The sequence below is a fragment of the Dipodomys merriami genome, unplaced genomic scaffold (assembly GCF_024711535.1).
Source record: "Dipodomys merriami isolate MVZ:Mamm:240054 unplaced genomic scaffold, mDipMer1.0.p SCAF_8, whole genome shotgun sequence".
Taxonomy (NCBI): Eukaryota; Metazoa; Chordata; class Mammalia; order Rodentia; family Heteromyidae; genus Dipodomys; species Dipodomys merriami.
Window position 1 is genome coordinate 3,350,920 of NW_027206401.1, and position 20,514 is coordinate 3,371,433.

Genomic DNA, 20,514 nt, shown 5'->3' on the forward strand with positions numbered 1-20,514 from the left:
ACTTATTTTTAGGTTGGTTCTGTATGTATGCGTGTATGATCTATGTGCTAGAATTTGAACTATGGCTTAAAACTCAGGACTTCATGCTCTAGATAGGCTTTCTTGCTGGTTAATTGAAGACGGACTCTTGTAGACTTTTCTGCCCCAGCCTGGCTTTGAACTGCAATTCTCTAATGTAAGTCTCCTTAAGTAGCCAGACTGCTAGTGTGAGCCACTAGTATCTAGCAAAAAGGGAACTGTTAAGCATGTTTTTGTGAAACATCTTATTTCTCTCTCTGTAATATCTTCCTAAATTTCAATGAAAGTGACATCAATAGTATTTCTAAAATGTAAAAGAATGATTTGCTCTGATAAATACTTTCAAATTTTATAATATTCCCTGAATTAACAACTTACATTTCAATATTCTTAGATGGAAGTTTACTTTTTAAGATCAATTATTTAATTTTAAATAGTTATTTCTTATGTATGTAAATGCTTTTATTGAAAAGATTCTCTGTAACTAGGTGCTTGTGGTTCATGCCCTAGCTATGAAGGAAGCTAAGATTTGAGGATAATGGCACTAAACCAGCCTAGGTAAAAAAGTCTGTGAAACTTGTTATCTCTAGTTAACCTGCAAAAAAATAAGAGTGGAAGTAACACAGTGGTAGAGCAGCAACCATGAATGAAAAAACTTTGTGAGTACCCCATATACATGATCAAGTATATATTAAAAATGATTTGCTTTCAAGTTCTTGAATACCTGTAAGTAAACATCAAGAGAAAGTAGCAGAGAGGGACTCTAGCTACCACAAAGTTATACAGGTAGACTAGTTATACAGCCCAAAAATAATTTATGAATTGTCTAATGTTGGTAACATCTCGCTTGTTGAAGTCTGTCTAAGACAATGCAAACTTGTACTGCCTGAAATGATCAAGTTACCTAATAAAGATTAGCACTACTTTAATTCTCCAGCAGAAACCTTTTGCCTATATTCTTATACAAAGGAGGAAAAATATTATACTGAGAACATGCAAAATTAAGTATATACCCCTCATCTCTACTTTCTTAGTCTTCACACCAGCAGCAATTTTCTAATTTCACTATTCTTGTATTTTGTATTTCACTATTCTTGTATTCTTCTTTTCTAGAAGGTCCAGAAGAGAAAAAGTCAAAGGATATGTATCAACATAAACTCTTATCTAATAATTATAATTATTTTAATATTTTTCAACAAAATGAAGTGGGAATCAATTTAAAAAGCCAAAGATATCTGACACCTGAGGCATACTCACAGAAGTTATGTGCCTGTGTGAGACATACTTTGACACACACTGAAAATTTTAAGTAATGCTAAGGGATATTTTTTGGTGGGGGGGAGGGGGAAGGGCTACTATCTTACTGTTAATAACAGTGTATACTGATGGACTAGCAAAGCAAGCACATTTTGTGGGCCAAAAAAAGAGTTGTTTTGATTTTACTTAGTGCTTCTGTGCAATTATAATGATCGGATAACAGCTGCAGAGATGATGGATCCAACACAGCATATAAAAACATAGGGAGGAAAGGAGGACATGAAAAGTGCACTTCCAAAGGCTAAAAGAGTAACTGAGTAACTGCTGCTGTTACATGTCCATCTAGGGCAACTAAACCTTACTTGGTACTGTCTCTGTTGAAAATGGGCTGCATGAAACAATGGTATTTCAGAGGGAAAAAAATAACTTCAAACTTACAACAGGAGGAAACTTGCTCTTAAGTCAAAAAATAAACCAGCCAGGTGCTGGTGACTCACGCCTGTAATCCTAGCTACTCAGGAGGCTGAGATCTGAGGATCATGGTTCAAAGCCACCCAGGGCAAAAAGTTTGTGAGGCTCTTATCTCCAATAAATCATCAGAAAACCAGAAGTGGCGCTGTATGTAGCTCAAGTGGTAGAGCGCTAGCATTGAGATGAAAAGCTCAAAGACAGCACTCAGGCCCAGAGTTCAAGCCCCAAGCCCCACAAAAATAAAATGAAGCATAATGAAATCTGTTTAATTCCAAAACCTGTTCCTATAGACTGAGTTATAGATACATGAATATATGTGTGACCACACATGAACACACACACACACACACACACACACACACACACACGTATGTGTAAACACGTTTATGGCTCTTTTAATGCTATCAAGGAGAAAAACTAGTGTGAGTAATGACAAATGAATGGATGCTAGTCTATTTAAAAAGTCATAATCTAGGTACGATTTAGCTCAGTCATAGAATGTCTACTTAGGATGTATGAAGTCTGGGTTTAATCTCTAGAACTGCTCCTCCTCAATAAAAAAAAAGGGGGAAGCTCCTTATAATTAGATTCAAAAAGGCTAAAAAGCACATAAAATACAATACATTCTGCTGCTAAAATAAAAGATTTTCAAACACTTGGAATAAACATAGATGAAATTAAAAAATCTAGAAAGAAACTCAAAAACATTATGAATGATGTAAATAAATATAAACATTTATGGGACACAGCTACAATTTTACAAAAGGTCTAAATCATCAATCTTCTATTTTTGAAATCCCCAAATAAAACTATATTCAAATCAAGTAGAAGAAAAGTAGAATCTATCACACAAAAACTGAAAAATCTGGAGCTGCGAAGGTGGTTCAGTGGTAGAGTGCTTGCCTTGTTTGTATGAGGCCCTGGGTTCGATTCGTCAGCACCACATAAGCAGAAACAAGCCGAAGTGGCGCTGTGGTTCAAGTGGTAGAGCACTAGCCTTGAGTTGAAAATCTGAGGGACAGTGCCCAGGCCCAGAGTTCAGGCCCATAACTGACAAAAATGACAACAACAACAACAACAACAACAAAACCTGAAAAATCAGCAAAACAAAACAGAAAAGCCTTCTAAGCATTAATAGTATTCTTGAGCTAAGCTGATCAAGAAAAATCAAGTCATAAATATTTAATAAAAATGCACAACTAGGGGCTGGGAAGGTGGCTCAGTGGTAGAGCGCTTGCCTTGCATGCCTGAGGCCCTGGGTTCGATTCCCAGCACCACATAAGCAAAAAGAAAAAAGCCAGAAGTGGCGCTGTGGCTCAAGTGGTAGAGCGCTAGCCTTGAGCTGAAGAGCTGAGGGACAGCGCCCAGGACCGGACCCCCCCCCCCAAAAAAAAATGCACGACTACAGATCCTACAGCCCTTATTTGACAAGCAAGATGACAATACAGAGAAAATCCAAATAGCTCTATAATTATTCAGGTGACTGTATTCGAATGTAAAAGCCTTTCCACAAAAACACAAATACAACAGAAGGTAGGAAGACAGAAAAAAGGTTTTGTCTGACAAATGACTTAAATCTAAAATATATATAAACTGAAATATACTCAAGAATTCAGAAAGGATGGAAGGATTTAAATAGACTATATACATATTGTTGTTACAAACATCAAACTGGGAGTTTTTAACAAATTAACAAACTAATGCAACAAAAATTTTAAAAAACCTAGATTTGTGAATTTGTGAGAATAGTAAATTAGGAGATAGAATCAGATTAATATAGATTAATATACAACATAGTTATTATATTATCCTATGAGGACTAACCATAAAGTATTTGAATAAAGTATATGATAACTACTACATAAAGGTAATATTCTTATATAACTCACAGAACTTTGTAGTTATATTTGTGAACACAGAAGGGAAATGTCAAGATGAACTTTTAGCTAAACAGGTCAACATAGATACTGTGAGGGTTCACAAGGTTTCTAGCTGAACTAAATCAGCTGAATGTGTTTAAAAGCCTTTCTGTTCCAAGTGCATAGCCTTCTGTTCAAAGTGTATATATGATTATTAATCTGTTAGGCTTAAAATGTCATTTGTCTACTGAAAATTATAAGGGCTATATTAAATTAGCAACTACATAACAGAACTGTAAAGAAACTTGTAAAAAAGCAAAATTAAAAATACTTAAAGCACTTCTTTGTATCAGTGTCTACCCCGGACATAATGAAAATATCCTTTCAATATTTATTAAATAACCACATTAAAAATACTTAACTTCATTTTATTTTATTTTTGGTTCCAGTCGTGGGGCCTGAACTCTGGGCCTGGGCACTGTCCCTCAGCTCTTCAGCTCAAGGCTAGCGCTCTACCACTTGAGCCACAGCGCCACTTCCGGCTTTTTTCTTTTTGCTTATGTGGTGCTGAGGAATCGAACCCAGGGCCTCATGCATGCAAGGCAAGCGCTCTACCACTGAGCCACCTTCCCAGCCCCTGTTGCTGTTGAGTTTAAAAAATCAACAACTAGTAATTTTACATTTTAAAACTGTATTACTGGGGAGGGAAGTGATAGTAGGGGGAAAAGAAAGGAGGAAGTCACAATGCTCGATAGGAAATGTAGTTATCACCTTACTCGTGTAACTGTAACCCCTCTGTTCAGTATTTCTACAATGAACATATATATTAAAATTTTTTTTAAAACTATGACACTTGCTAACTAATGGGAGAATGGCTTGAAAGGAATGATGGAAAACAGGAGACTGCTTCAACCAAGGAGAACGTATGCAGGAAATATGTGGAGGTAAACTTCAACCAAAGATGACCTTTACTGCAGATTAGCACAATCAGGACACTGTCTTTATCAGTCAGTAAAACTTAAAGCTTTCACAAAATGCTGCAATGTAATTAATAATATAGTGGACCTAGAGGAGATACAGTTTTTCTAATGAAACGGAGATTAAAATAACTAGACTAATTGTTCTTATGATGAAGAACATTTTTGTGAGCATTTGAACAGATACAGAATTGTAAGATAAAAATAATACTACTACTGAGTATAATTATTACACAATTTGTGATTTAGGAAACAAAAGGATTAAAGTAAAACCTAATATCACTGTCTAAATAGATTCTACCTAAAATAAAAATGTTATTTCCATGATAAGTTATAAGTATTATTTGATTTCTAAAAACCTTTATTAATATTAGTTGAATTAGGATAGTAGACTATTTTATGGAAAAATACCAGTATTTCTAATAATGTTGAGAGTTGATTGTATGCTGCTGTTTAAAAAGGGAAGGCTGTACTTTTTTTGGGGGGGCGGGGAGGGGAGTGGTGGTGAGACTGGGACTAAAACTCAGTAACCTATCACTTTTGCTCACTGGCAAGGACTCTGCAAACCAAACAATACCTCTAACCCCTAAATATCCAAATTTAAATTAAAACAATCAATTTATTTACTAAACAGTTACATGTAAAATACAAATTATATTCAAATCTTCAAAATTATGAGAAAAAAATCAGAACTACATCGTTAAGGAGTAGAGACACAACTTATCAGATTTATGAAACTTAAAAGTCAGCAAATATTCTCACACTCTTGGATTTAGATCTCTAAACAAAATGGGTACAATGCTGTCCAACATCTTTCCAGAAAAGAATTATCCCTATGGCATGGTAAGAAATTTAGGGCATATCTAGGATTCAGCTGTAAATTTAACATTAAATGGTAACATAAGAAAGAAAATACTGCACATAAAAATGATATGAAATTATATGCTGTGTATAAGTTGAAAAGTCAAAATTTTTATATAATGAAAATATCTATAACACACAAGTTCTTCCTATACAAGATAACCTGATCATAGTGCCTCATACCAATAGTCCAGAGGTTATTTGGTAAGACCTTATCTTCAAAACAAAATGAAACAAAACAACACACGGGGTGAGGGAGGAGAAAGAAAAGGCTAATATTAAATAGTTTTAAAAATCATGAACAAAGATTTAACACCCTAGGATAATACTCAGGATTTGACATTGTGGGACAACTAGGATTTTCATGCAATGCTGGCAAAACTAATTAGTGTAAGCACAAATTTTCCGCAATGCCATCTTAGAAATTTTAATAAGTATTAAAAATTAAAATCAATTTGCTTTTGACTTAGAAATTCTATAACTCTACTTCAAGAGATGTATCCTAAGTACATATAGACGAATATATCAACTGCTGAACAAATTTATACAGCATCTCTTCACTGGTAAGAAGGGAAATGTTCACTGTTGCAAACTGCTGTGGAGGGGAGATGGAGAAGAAAAGAAGATCAAAGGAATGAAGTAAGGAAAGAAAAAGAAGGAAGGAAGAGAGTATGCTAGCTAGCTACCTGCTAAGCTAGCGCGGTCACCAGTCTTGGCTAGGCCAATTCCAGTTCTATTCTAAACAAATTGTATGAAAAAGGGATTCTACTCCTAGGACTGGTTCCTGGTTTTCCTCTACCCAAGAGGTTCCTCCTTTGTGGCCTTCCTTGCTGATCTCTCTTCTTTCTGACATGGAACACCAGTTGATGAACTACTCCAAGTTCAGACCTTGGACATTCCTTCTACACATCTAATCTCCCAGTTCTAAGGATTTTCCAGATTCTGTATGATGGTTCCTTATTTCCTTCCTATACCCTGGGGGTCCATGTCCTCACTGAATTACTCTGTTATAATGAAATGTCAGCATTTGATATTTCAAGTTTTACATTTCCAAACAGTTGGCTCCAACTAAATTAATCATCAAATAAAAAAAAGCTGGAAGTGGAGCTGTGGCTCAAGTGGTAGAGTGCTAGTCTTGAAAAAGAAAAAAAAAAAAAAAAGGTTAAAGACATTGCCTGGCTCTCAGTTCAAGCCCAAAAAATAGCATTCCCAAAAAAAGAAAAAAGGTTCAAGTCACCATCACATATCATTATCACAAAAATCATAATCCCTGTCCATTTCTTCTCCAAAGCACACTTGTCATGCAAGAGCGTCTCAGCTCCTCCAACTTAAGTTACTTTCATCTCTCATTCAACTACAAAAACTTCCTCATTGGCTTATTTACTACTTATTGCCATGATACTTTCAAATTCTTCCAATACCTTTTCTCATGCCAGAATAAAGCCAAATATCACAGATCCTGCAATCTGTCATTGTTAATTCTTGCCACAGACTTGACCTTTCACCTTTCTTCACCTTCCTCACTGAACTTGCTAATCCAAACAAAGTCACATTTCACTTAGGTATTTCTCAAACGATGCCATCTCAGAAGCATGTTGTCATCCTCCTCCTCCAATAAAACATTATTTTCTTATTCCATGGTTCTTGATCTCTTCATTCCCTTTTATTTTTTTACAGTATTTTATTACAATCAATACAGTCTATCTGTTTTTCTTACTATTAATAATCAAACTCTAAAGGTATGTTTCAAGATAGCAGGTATCATATTGGTCAGGTTTATCTAACCATTTAGTACACTCAAAACTAGAGTGTCTAGGAAGTGGTGCTGTGGCTCAAGTGGTAGAGCGCTAGCCTTGAGCTGAAGAGCTGAAGGACAGCAGTGCCCAGGCCCAGCATTCAAGCCCCATGATCAACCAAAAACAAAAACAAAAACAAAACTAGAGTGTCTAGCCTATAGTAAGTATGCAGTAAACTTGTTGAATGAAGATCCAAAATATTAAAAATGATTCAATTTGTTAGTCTAATATGCAGTGAGACCATATGAACTTACGTTTTAGGGACATATAAGAATAAAAATTAATCCTGAAAAGCATAGCAAATCATAAAAAGGAACCTGTAGGCTATGCTAATGTATTTTACATTCTTTTCTCAGAGTAAAAGAGAACCACTAAGGCATTTTGTGTGTATATACATATACACACACATACACACAGATAGATATATACTTATTAACTTGTTTTTAAGCAGGGGAAAAATCACAGAGACTAACATGTAAAGATGGTTTTGAGGGTTTTAAAGACTAAGTAAAAGTATGAATTGTGAGATTCTGTGGTAACTAACTGGCTGGAATAAGGTAGAGGAAGTGGATGACAGATATGAACATACATGAGATACAAAGTAACTCAACTGAACTTGGGTTTTTTTTCTGGCATGATATGTGGTTATGAACTACAAAATGTATTAACAGAGCCTAAGAAGGGAAAGGCAGAAGTGATTACTGCAAACACAAAAGGCCTACAACTTCTACCAATCCCCATGGTTAATATCTATTACTGAAAATAACAAATTTTCAAGCACCACTATACTCAATTAAATTTTGAGAGATGAAATCTACAGCAAATTTTCAAATATTTTTCATACAATAGTCAAGAAAATTAGAAAACACCTGTTTGGAACACAATGGAATGGCAACTCAAGATATCAGACTAGAGAGGGCAGGAAGAAGGGAAATCGGGGTGAGTTAATGGTACACAGAGTTCTGATGTTCTACGGTACGGAAGGGTAACTATAATTAACAGTAACTTATTATTTCAAGAGAACTAGAAGGAAAAGTTCCAATACAAAGAAATGATAAATATTTGAGGTGGAAGATGTTAATCTGATTTGATCACCACATATTATGTACAAATACCAAGTATCACACCTATTAACATGTATATCTATGTCTCCATAATAAAGAAACAATTGCAACCGTTAATTTTGTTTTCAAAGTAGGATTGGACAGTGATTAAATTAATGGATGCAAAGATAAAAACCAATGAATTAAGTTCTTATTGTGAGGAACTTCTCTATTTCACTAATTCGAGGATCAGTAAATCATTACCAAATACAGACCAGTTTTTCTCAAGCAGTGAGAAACAGTACTAATTGAAATTCAGTCAGAATTAGAAAAATGGCCAGTTAGGTACTGAAAATAAGGCTTCCCTTTCCTGTCAATAGCCTCTCTCCTGAATATGAAATGTTTACTTCCATACTATGGATTGCAAAAAACATGTGACTGGATGAATGGGGGGTTATGCCAAGGACCATGATGGCCCAGGGTTAACAGGCATCCCAGAACAATAAATAGGGTCCCTGGAACTCCAAAAGTGGACAGTTTTATCAAGCTGACAACAAAATACATAGGATATTCACTCAAAATACACAGGATATTCACAAAAGCACACTTAACATCATGTTAGTACAAATATCATTTTGTATAAAAGTCTAATTCAAACATCTCTTATACAGAGGTAAGAATCATAGAGGCAGTACTGGTTAATTATAGTAAATACAGTAAAGTTATTATACTAAATATAGTAAAGTTCCTGTTTTGTTTAAGCTTCTGCTTATTTTGGTATCATCTCAGAAGTATGAAAATATTAAGTTTAATTAAAATAAATGATCTAATATAGACTCATAACAAAATAGTAAATAATATGAACAGGAATAAGAAATTATTGTAAGAAATATTGTAAATCACTATATAGAATCCATACCTCCAAGTATGTCTTTTTTATTCTATCACTTGTAATTATAAGAAAGCTTCAGGGTAAATAATTTCAAGGAGTACAATTTAAAAGTACTATGAGAGAATAGTCATCAAAAGTGCTATTTTCCTTTAAGATATAAATTTTAAGAATTTTCCTGTTTCCCTTTATCTACTGCATGTTTTCATATTCAAAGACAATTTTTTTAAAAAAAGAGTTCTTAGATATCTTTTCCCCAATCTCATTTCATAAGAAAGTATACAGAAGCATACAGAGAAGTTAGAGCTAACTTTCTGAAAGACACTTAGCTAGTTATTAACATAATCTTCTAATTCAGAAGTCTTTCTCAGTTAGAACTAGTTATCTGTAGAAAGGATAATTAGAATAATCTAACAGGTACATACAAGGTCAATTATTATACATTGGTCAATTTGGTCTGTTAGGTGAACTCATTCATTTAGTGTAACACAAAACTATACTCTTGGTAACAAACAGCTAGCATTATGTTTTCTGATCATGAAACAGCTGTGTTCACAAAAAAAGAAACAACTTTACTGATATATTTCTTCAAGAAGAAGCATTTATTAAGGAAAAAGAGGAAGCCTACATGATTTAGCAAATAAGGGCTTTGGTATACATTTCGCCTATTGTTTATGTTTTAATATGACCTACCACTAGAATTTACGTGAACTTTTTTTTCTTCCAAGGAATTAACTTCATCAAATTAATGGAGAATGTTTGGGATATTTGTTTATTTCTACCAACAAAATAAAGAACAGACTCTCTGAGAAAGAAAAAACAGAAGATGTGATACTCATTTATATAAATGCCAACACATATTTATTTGGACACAATAAATACTAGTAATATTCCCAGTTGTTTTGTTGGTTTTGTTTTTGTTTTTTTGCCAGTCCCCGAGATTGAACACAGGGCCAGGGTGCTGTCTCTGAGTGCCTTTGTGCTGAAAGCTAGGGCCCTACCACTTAAGCCACAGTGCCACTTCCAGCTTTTCCTGGGCAGTTTATTGGAGATAAGAGTCTCATACTGCCTGGGCTGGCTTCAAACCATGAACCTCAGATCTCAGCCTCCTAAGTAACTGATTACAGGCATGAGTCACCGGCATCCAGCTATTCCCAGTTTTTTAATGTAGCCAGCTGGTGTAGCTGGTGTCTCGATAGATACCTAGCATTTTCATTAACATGAAATTTTAATAGTAATGCAGGAAAAAAATGAAATTTACCTTCCAATTCCCATCAAAAAAGATAATGCTCTACTATTATCCAGCAATAATGAGCAGAGGCAAGGAAGGGGAGCTGAGGGAAGAGAATGGGAACAGTTGGCAGGCAGTGGGATGTCCTGACAATTACTTATGTGTTATCCTCCAGAAGGTATTAAAGATTCTTAAATATGAACTCTAATAAAAGTCTTATCTTAAAAGAGTAACATACGAAAGTGCTCAAAATAGTGTCTTCTAAAACAAGTAAAATTCAGCCCCTATTTTTATTTAGAAAACATTTTGCTGTCCTCTGAGGAAGTTCCACTATGGAACATTAATCTTGCCAATGACAGGCCAGGAAAACTACCAGGTACCCACTAGCAATTCAAGTAAGTTGGTCCTCCTACAAATTCAGCTCATCAAGTTATCATTAGTTGTATATTCTTCTACACAATCATCAGCAATCCTTAAACAAAAGTTTCCATCTGTCTACACTTTCATCATGAAAGGAAGATTCAAAAACTGACCATTACTTTTCTTTTTGGTCAGTTGTGGGGCCTGAACTCTAGGCCTGGGCGCTGTCCCTCATATCTTCAGCTCAAGGCTAGTGCTCTATCACTTGAGCCATAGCACCACTTCTGGCTTTTTCTGCTTATGTGGTGCTGAGAAATCAAACCCAGGGCCTCATGCATACAAGGCAAGCACTCTACCACTGAGCCACCTTCCCAGCCCCCTGACCACTACTTTTGAAAAGTAGATTAACTGATTTTTTTTATCCTCCCCCTAACCGAACCCCCCCACCACTTCCGTTCCAAAATACTCTCCCAGTGAAAGATACGAACAATGTCTGTTGTTCACACTACATTGAATGAGCCATGTTACTTTTACAATCTTAAAAAAAAAAAAAAAACTCTAACAAGTAACCTATATTTCATTAAGATTGGGAATCCAATAATTTAAGACTAACCTGAAAAAAGGAAATAAAGCTGAGCCCCAGTGGCTCATACCTGTAATCCTAGCTACTCAGGGCTGAAATCTGGAGGATCATGGTTTAAGGCCAGCTTGGGATGAAAAGTCAGGAAAACTCCTTCTATCTCCAAAATTACCAGCAAGAAGCTATTCTGGAAGCATGACTCAAGTAGTAGAGCACCAGCTGAGCAAGTATGCCAATTAAGTGCCAAGAACCAAGTCCTGAGTTCAAATCCTGATACTAGTGCTAAACAAACAAACAATCAGGAAAAAGAGACCCAAATCTGAGATTTGGAAATAATTACTTACTGCAGGTACCAGTAATTTCTTCACTTCTTCAACTGCTCTCTTCAGTTTGATTTCTGCTCTGTTCTGAGCATCTTCTACAGTGATTAATACATGTAAATCTTCATTTAGATGCTCCCAGTTGGGCTTGCCTCTATTTTGTTCTTCCTACAAAAAAAATTGTTAAGGTACATTATTACAAATGTCTTTCTTTAAAGAGACAGTACAACTTTCATAAAATGAACATTTGTCAGTTACTTAAGTCATACTTCTACTATTTAACTATGATAGTATTACAACAATTTTCAATTATTTTCCTGACCTAAAGTAAACAAAGATTGTGAGAGACTATAGAGCAAAACAAGAAAAAAACTCAGCAGGTATTCATAGAGTACCTGCTATATGCCACTGTTATAAAATTATCATGAAAAACACAAGAAGCCTACTGTTTCCATATTTTCCTTAATAGTGAACAGAAAGTCATCAAGGTAAAGGAAGCCATCTATCAGGATCACACAGTAAATACTTGTCAATTCAAGAGAGGAAGCGAAACAGTTTCAGTCTTCAGTTTAGTAGTATTTTCACTTCCTTACAATTGACTTTAATAATTGGTTGTATTGAACATTATAAAAACCATTTTGCAAAGACTTTATACAGGAAGTGTTATTTGATGAGGTTCAGTGGCTCACATGTCTGTAATCCTCCTACTTTCAAGGCTAACATGGGGAAGGATCAAGATTTAAGGCCAGCCTCAGAAAAAAGATCCAAAAACTCTACCTCAAATAAAAAACTGGGCACAATGCTATGCATCTGACATTCCCAACTACTTAAGTATACAACTAGAATTGCAGATTCAACCAACCTTGCTTAGGCAAAAATCAAGACCCTATTTAAAAGCAAAAAGTGTGGGAGCATCAGCCATGCAAGTTCCAAGTCCTGTATTCAAACCCCACTACTACCATAAACACACAAAATGGTGTTCAATGAATACTAGTTTCAGACAGAATATCCTGTTCTATTTCCTTGATGACTTCTAATCACCAAGTAAGGGATAACCCCATACTAAAAGCTTTGCCAGCCTACAGGGACGATTTGGAGATGTGTCCATAGTCCTCCTTCAGAGATGCTACTAGTTATATAATACATGTCATAGATTTATTTTATAGACAGTACATAGTATAAAATATACATTCCAATATACATTTACAAACTAAAATAGTATAAACTTATAAATAAGTAACATACAAATGTTAAACAGTAGTACACAGCTCAAAACAAAGTACCACAGATAAACAAAGATAGTACATGTTGACAGACCTTTGCTTTCCTGTTAAGGAAAATAAAGCAGGCGATTGAACTTAACCAATGAGAATGGAAATAAGTTCTAATACTCAAATATATGATTCTACTCTATGTTCAGTTAGTATCTTCAGCAGGAAAATTCATTTACTTCTTGAAGGACTTACCAGTATTTCTAACCAGTGAATTTGAAGTCAGTATTCTGAGATCACAGGGCCCAAGAGATAGTTGAAATTTCAAGAAAAACAGGTATCAGAGTCTTATAAACTACTAGCTCAAAGTATATCTGTTTCAACATTTGATACTCCCACCTATCTTAAGAATGCTTCTTAGGAGAGCTAGATTTTTAGCAGTTGCTCTAATAAAAATCAAATTACAACTGATGTAAATACAAGTTAAACTACATGGGAGGTAAATAATAACTGAAACTATGAGCTGGGTGCTAGTGACTCACACCTGTGATCCAAGCTGCTCAGGAGGCTAAGATCTGAGGGTCATAATTCAAAATAAGACTGGGCAGAATAATTCCCAAGATTCTTATTTCCAATTTTCCAGCACACACAAAAAAATAAGAAGTAGATCTATGGCTCAAAGTGGTACAGCACATGGGCCCTGAGTTCAACCCCAATACACGCACAAGAAGAGGAAGAGAGGGAGTGAGGAGGGAAGGAAGAAAGGGGAGAGGAAAAAGGTGAGCAGACAAGACTATTTCTTTCTGCCTAGGGAATACCATGGAAAACTGAGTGGCTAAGGCAAAGAATATAAAATAGGCATAAACAACATGTGCGGCAAAAAAAAAAAACACCACAATTTTAAATCCAGATTTTTTTGTTGTTGTTGAAGAACAACCAGTTATATTTTAAGATTACCTTTTCTGCTTTGGTAAAAGAAAAAAAAAGCTACTCGTATTATCTGGTGAACTTAAAATGTGCCTTCTTGTCTAAGCCATACATGTAAGAATATTGTGCTTCTTGCTAAGCAAAGTAAATACCAAGAACCAGACTCAATCAACCTGAAACAACCAAAAAGTATGTGATGATGGTTTCAAGCTACTGGCAATCAGGCCACAAAGAACAATGATAATGGCGTTATAATTGCTCAACAGACTGAGAGTATCCTATCCAGAGTTCCAGGAGACCAGAGTGAGAATCCAGGGACTTACGAAGGCAAGAATAATGACCCCACTAAGGGCCTGGTCATGACAAACAGTCATGACTGTGACTACATGCCTATTAGGAAAGTCCAGGGGCCAAAGGTCAATGCTAAAATGCCTGGTCCTCACAGTCCACACCAGCCTGGAAACATTTTTATGATCACTAACAGGGGAGAGTTTTGCCATCAGCAGAGGAAACAAACCTAATCCAACTATGGTTGGACAGTCCATTGTTCCTAAATACATTTTAAAAACAAGACTTAAAGAAATAAAACTTCCCAACTAAATTAACTATTTATTGAGAATAAAACTGAAGAATAAAAAGATATTGGCAATACTGCCCAAAGCAATCTATAAATTCAATACCCATTAAAATCCCACATCCTTCTTTCAAAAGATAGAGAAAGCCAGGTGCCAGTGGCTCATGCCTGTAGTCCTAGCTACCAGGAGGCTGAGAACTAAGGACCATCACGGTTCAAAGCCAACCTAGGCAGGAAAGACCGTGAGACTCTTTTCTACAATAAACCACCAGAAAACCACAAGTGGAGTTGTGGCTCAAGTGGTAGAGCACTAGCCTTGAGCTGAAGAGTTCAGGGACAGTGCCCAGGCCCAGAGTTTAAGCCCCATGACCAACAACAAAGAAAGAAAGGGAGAGGGAGAGGGAGGAGGGAGAAGGAGGGAGAAGGAGGGGGAAGAGGAAGGGGGAGGGGGAGAGGGGGAAAGGGAGAGGTGGAGGAAGAGGGAGAGGGAGGAGAGGGAGGGGGAGAGGGAGGAGAGGGGAAGGGAGGAGAGGGAGGGGGAGAGGGAGAGGGGGGAGGGGGGAGAGGGGAAGGGAGAGGGAAGAGAGGGAGGGAGGGAGGGAGGGAGGGAGGGAGGGAGGGAGGGAGGGAGAGGGAGCCCCAGCAATCAAAAAATTTATATGGAACAAAAGGCCCCAAATAGCAAAAGCAATCCTTAGCAAGGAAAATAAGTGTTGGATGAAAAACAACACCAAACTGTAAACTCTAGTGCAGAGCTATAGTAATGAAAACAACTTAGTATGAGCACAAAAACAGGCCTGAGGCCCGCTGGTACAGAAGAGAAGACTGAGAAATAAACCCACAGACCTACAGCCATCTTTTGTTAAGGGTGTCAAAGAACAGGCTGGAAGAAGACAGCCTCCTTCAAGAAATGGTGCTAGGAAAACTGGGTTTCCACATACAGAAACCTAAAACTAGACCCTTATACGTCACCTTGTACCAGAATCAGTTCAGAATGGATTAAAAACCTGAATGTAAGACCTGAAACCATGGAAGAGTGGGAGAAACATTAGGACTCCTTGGCACAGGAAAGAACTAAGATCCAGAAGTACAGTATATCAAAGATAGATTTGATAAATGAGACTGCATCAAACTTAAAGTGGCCTAATACCCAGAATATATATAGAACTAAAAAAATTAACCATTGACAAACTAGCTAATGACTTAAAGAGACTTCTCAGAAGAAGACGTAAAAAAAGGGCAATAGACACATGAAAAGACCCTCGGTATCTCTGGACATAAAGGAAATGTATATAAAAACAACACTGAGATTCCACTTCACGCCAGTTATAAAGGCCAGTATCAAGAAACCAAACAATAACAGATGTTGGCAGGGATGCTGCCAAGAAGAAACTCTTAACACACTGTTGGTAGGAATGTAAGCTTGTTCAACCACTCTGAAAAGCAGTATGGAGTTTCCTTAAAAAACTGCACACTGGTGGCTCATGCCTGTAATACTAGCATAGTTCGAATCCAGCATAGGCAGAAAAGTCCACCAGACTTTTATCTCCAATAAACTACTTAGAAAATTACAGAAGTGGCTCTGTGACTCAAGTGGTAGAGTGCTAGGCTTGAACACACATAAAGATTCAGGGACAACACCCAGGGCCAAAACAAAACAGAACAACAACAAGAAAAACACACAGAACTACCCTATGATCCAGCAATTCTACCGCTGGCCATTTATCCTAAAGATCACAACCAGGTTACAGTAATGCCACCAGTAACCATGTCACTGCAACAGTATTCACACCATAGCCAAGGTATGGAATCAACCCAGATGCTCCTCAATGAACAAATACGTCAAGAAAATGTGGAATTTTACTCATACATTAGCAAGAATGATGCTTGGAAAAATTCCATTAAGTGAACTAAATCAGGGTCAGAGAGACAAAGATTGCATGGTTTCCCTTTTATATGGTAGCTAGAATTAGTCTATTAACCCTGTGAGTAAAAACAGTGTGAGGCCTAATTAGTCAGAAATTTATTACTGGAAATATGGTAGATTCAAGTGAGAACTCAAATCGTGGAAGTCCTTAGAAAAGCAAAGGCAAAGCCCAACAAAATAAATACCAGGAAAGGGGTAATTGCAAGAGGGCAGGTGGGGCCAAGGAAGGATAGGTGGACAAATGAAGAGGTGAAGAATGTTAGTCAGGAATTCAGAGTGTAGACTGCACAATGTTAAAAGGGAAGGGTAGGCAGAATGTTGAAAAGGGTGACATTGACCAATATACACTGCATTCATAAACTACTGTTAAATGGCAACCCCTCTGTACAACTATTAACAAAAAGAATCCATCCAACAAAATAAAATGTACACTAGTTTTATCTAATCAGAAATTAAGTCATTCAAAAAGTAGACAAATACAACACCTATGAGGTTAAAAAATACTAATACTAACCTATGACTGATATTATAATCAATAGGCAAAGGCCTTAAAAGCAATTGTGTATGAGATAATTAATGCATACAGAAAACTGAGGAACATTTATAATTAAAAATATTTCCAAAATACCTCAGAATAAAGACTAAACTTATGACTTGACACAGAAATCTTCATACATGGAAAAGACAAAGAACTTAAAATGGAGACATTTACATGACAGAATCACAGAACAAAATTGTGTTCCAGACCAGGGGTAGCCAGGAAAAAGGCCTCTAAGCGCAGCAGTGAGAAAGATACCAGTAAAACTAGGGGAGGCCAGGAAGGTCCCCCCAAAATCAGACAAAGCTATTTGGGCCCTTTCTAGTGTCAAAAGGCTCAGTGGAAGAAAGATTTCCCATGAAAAAAATGGGAAAATAAAATCCTCCCCAAAGTGTAACACCTAAGGTTACCTTCAATATAACAGAACAAAGTTACAGCAAAAACAAATACAAAGATAAAACAATAGAAATAGAAAATATGTAAATATGAGCTTACTCCCACAGGAAGAACAGGAAATGTTTCTCCTTCCTTTATTCTGATATATTAAAAAATTTTTGTGGGGGGGCAGAGGGGAGGGAGAGGGGGAGGATGGGAAGGGATGGGAAGGGGAAACAAAGAAGGCTACAATGCTTGATAAGAAATGTACTCATTATCTTGCCCATGTAATTGTAACCCCTCTGTTCAGTATTTTCACAATAAAAAAAAATTTTTTTTGTGCCAGGTGCCAGAGGCTCATGCCTGTAATCCTAGCTACTCAGGAGGCTGAGATCTGAGGATCACAGTTCAAAACCAGCCCTGGCAGGAAAGTCCATGAGACTCTTATCTCCAATAAACGACTAGAAAACCAGAAGTGGCGCTGTGGCTCAAGTGGTAGAGTGCTCACCTTGAGCTGAAGAGCCGAGGGGCAGCACCCAAGCCCAGAATTCAAGGCCCATGATCGACAAAAAAAAAAAAAAAAAATCTTTGCTACAACTTAAAAAATGTATAAACATAAAATCAAAGCTTTGACTGAGGATAAAAAGAAATGACAGGATTTAAGGCGACGAAATTAACCGTATACAGTAAACTAAAATTTAGATGTTTTAACATTTTATACTATTCTTAGTTAATTAAAGATATATACAGACAACTAATAATGATAATGATAATAATGGGCATAGCATATAGAATGAAGTATCAAATAACAGCCTTTCAGGTGAAAAACTTAAAATTGAAGTTGATGATGATAATTATGGGAGGTTCTACTACACTCGTACTGCACGTGAAGAATGGCACTAAGCAACATAAATATATAAATACATCATCTCATTTAATTCTCCAAACTAAACTATAGCATTGTGCTAACTAGGAGATCAAGGCAGAAATGGCTTAATCACGCCACGCCAACAAGTTTGTATGTAACCAGGCAGAACAACCTCAGGGCCTTCAGTATTAACAACTAATTTTTAACTAAAACACATCACACACACACACACACACACACACACCGTAAAAAGAGCAAAATGTCCACACACACACACACACACACACACACACACACACACACACACACACACACACACACACACACACCATCCCCCCCCCCCCGTAAAAAGAACAAAATGTCCCCAAGGTAACATCATGAATAAAAACCCCAAAACAACAGCATTTTCGAATCTTTAGAATTCTAATTTACTGCTTATTTTTATATTCTAAATATATTCTCTTGTCCTGACAGAAACTTTCAGTCAAATATAAGAAATATGAATACAGATGAAGAAACAGACTAATGAGAGTTATTTAGCAAATGTGTCCTATCTCCAAGTTCCAAGCCAACCCCTTCCTGAATAAGTTACATGAAGAATGAACTCAGAGAAAAGCATCCAGTTAAACGGATCTCTTACACGTATATAAATTTTGTTCCCCTAAATGGTGGCTCATCTATCAAATTCTAGTAATAGCAAAAGGATAAAACTTTTATTCACTTATAGAATTCCTTGATACTTTAGTTTCCAATAGGTGACATTATAAAAATTAATATGTGGCTTTCTACTAAGTCGGGGTTAATGAACACTTTTACCTGTAAATACTAACCATTATTTTTTAATAAATCCACTTCATTTTTGAAGCTGTTGTATGTAGTGTCTAAAAAGAGATAAAAACATTCTCAACCTTTGAGATACTACTTGTTTTTGATTTTTAAAAAACTTGATGAGTCACTGCCCCTCTGAAGTTTAAAATTATGCTCTAATTACAGTATCTGTTTGAACAACAAAGTAATCATCTAACATGAAGCATCAGAACACACTGATTGTCCCAATCCCTGCTGACACACTATCTTAATTCTGCATTTGTAGTCAGAGAAATGAGCTCAAGACTTTCATTCCTACTGTGCTATGAATGTGAAAGTTCACAGGCCAAAACATCTTGGAAACGAACCCGTTATCTATTAGATACTGAAGTGAACTATAGCATCAATAACTTTTATTATGAATGTATGCATGTTAAGCCAACTTGCAAAGCTGAGACATCTTGGGTTAATATTTATAATCTTAAATTAATAAATGTTTGTTGAGAAACTGTCTACAAAGGAGACTTTATGTACTTTAACTCTTCATTGACTACAGCCCATAAAAATGACCTAGAAGAACTTTTCTTAAACTTAAATCAACTAATCATATTTTTGAAGTGAATTATTTTTAATAACCTATGAACTTCAATAATATATATATTTAGTTTACAGATACAGTTATCTAAGAAAGGTCTTAAGAGTAACAGGCACTCCACAAATGCTAAAGCATAATGAAAACAATTTGCTAATTTAAGGAACTTTTTGTTTTATGCTAACAGGTTTCACAAATTCCAATGCTTTTCTTCAGAAGAATTACCATCTCCTACAAACTCAATATGAAGATGTCAGACATTCTCTCGTTGGAACTTTTATCAATCAATTATTGTTTGGCCACTTAAAACAACTCATCTGAGCCAAATAATACCGGCCTAACCCCTTGATAAAATGAGATCAAAAGAACTTATATGTAGAAACAATTTTGATTAAGATTCTTTGGAAGTAAAATATTATTGATTAACAACACAGTTATAGTTATGAAGGCTGTACAAAAATGTACATAGTCCATAAAAAGTGAAAAATGACAAAGGGCTTGTTAATTTTATTTTTACCAAGTTTATATTGGCTAATGTTAAACAACATGAAGGATCTAAGTAACAGACTACCATGAAAACTCATTGGAAACACTGAACCGAGTTTCTGTTGCTAAGGACAAGGTGAAAGTAGTCACTGTGCATGGCAGTAGAAGAACTCACAAAATCATAGGAGCTTTTCACCAATTTATGTGTAAGATCTGTATTCTGGGACTTAGTCTTGCCATCATTTACCAGATCTAAAAAAAAAATTGTTGAAGGTATGGAAGATTGAAGTGACAACTTGTTTTAAAATATTATTTTCAGGCAGGATATCAAGAAGATAACCTTAAAAAATAAGAGTAACTATGTACCTACATGTATACCCATTTTCCTTCCCAAATCATCAAAGTAGCAATTTCAAGTCACTGTTTACCAAGATCTATTGTCAGGTCCTCCCAGATAGGATGTTGCATTCATCTTATTCTGTGTTTATTTTTACATAGTCTGGTGTCCATTACTGCTTGGAGCTGAAAAGCTCCAGGAAGTATGGAG

General features: G+C 36.0%; 1 protein-coding gene across 6 annotated transcripts in view; it reads right to left on the reverse strand.

Moving 5' to 3' along the window:
• The window catches only part of Qki (QKI, KH domain containing RNA binding), a 133,597-nt gene that overhangs the window by 29,922 nt on the left and 83,161 nt on the right, over positions 1-20,514 (reverse strand). For all 6 annotated transcript variants that reach the window (XR_011369455.1, XM_070010998.1, XM_070010999.1 and 3 more), the window contains exon 4: positions 11,687-11,830. Coding sequence is in view for 5 of the 6 variants with exons in the window: in XM_070010998.1 (XP_069867099.1) it covers positions 11,687-11,830 (144 nt within the window). In the remaining variant the exon portion in view is untranslated. The remainder of the gene's footprint in view (positions 1-11,686; positions 11,831-20,514) is intronic.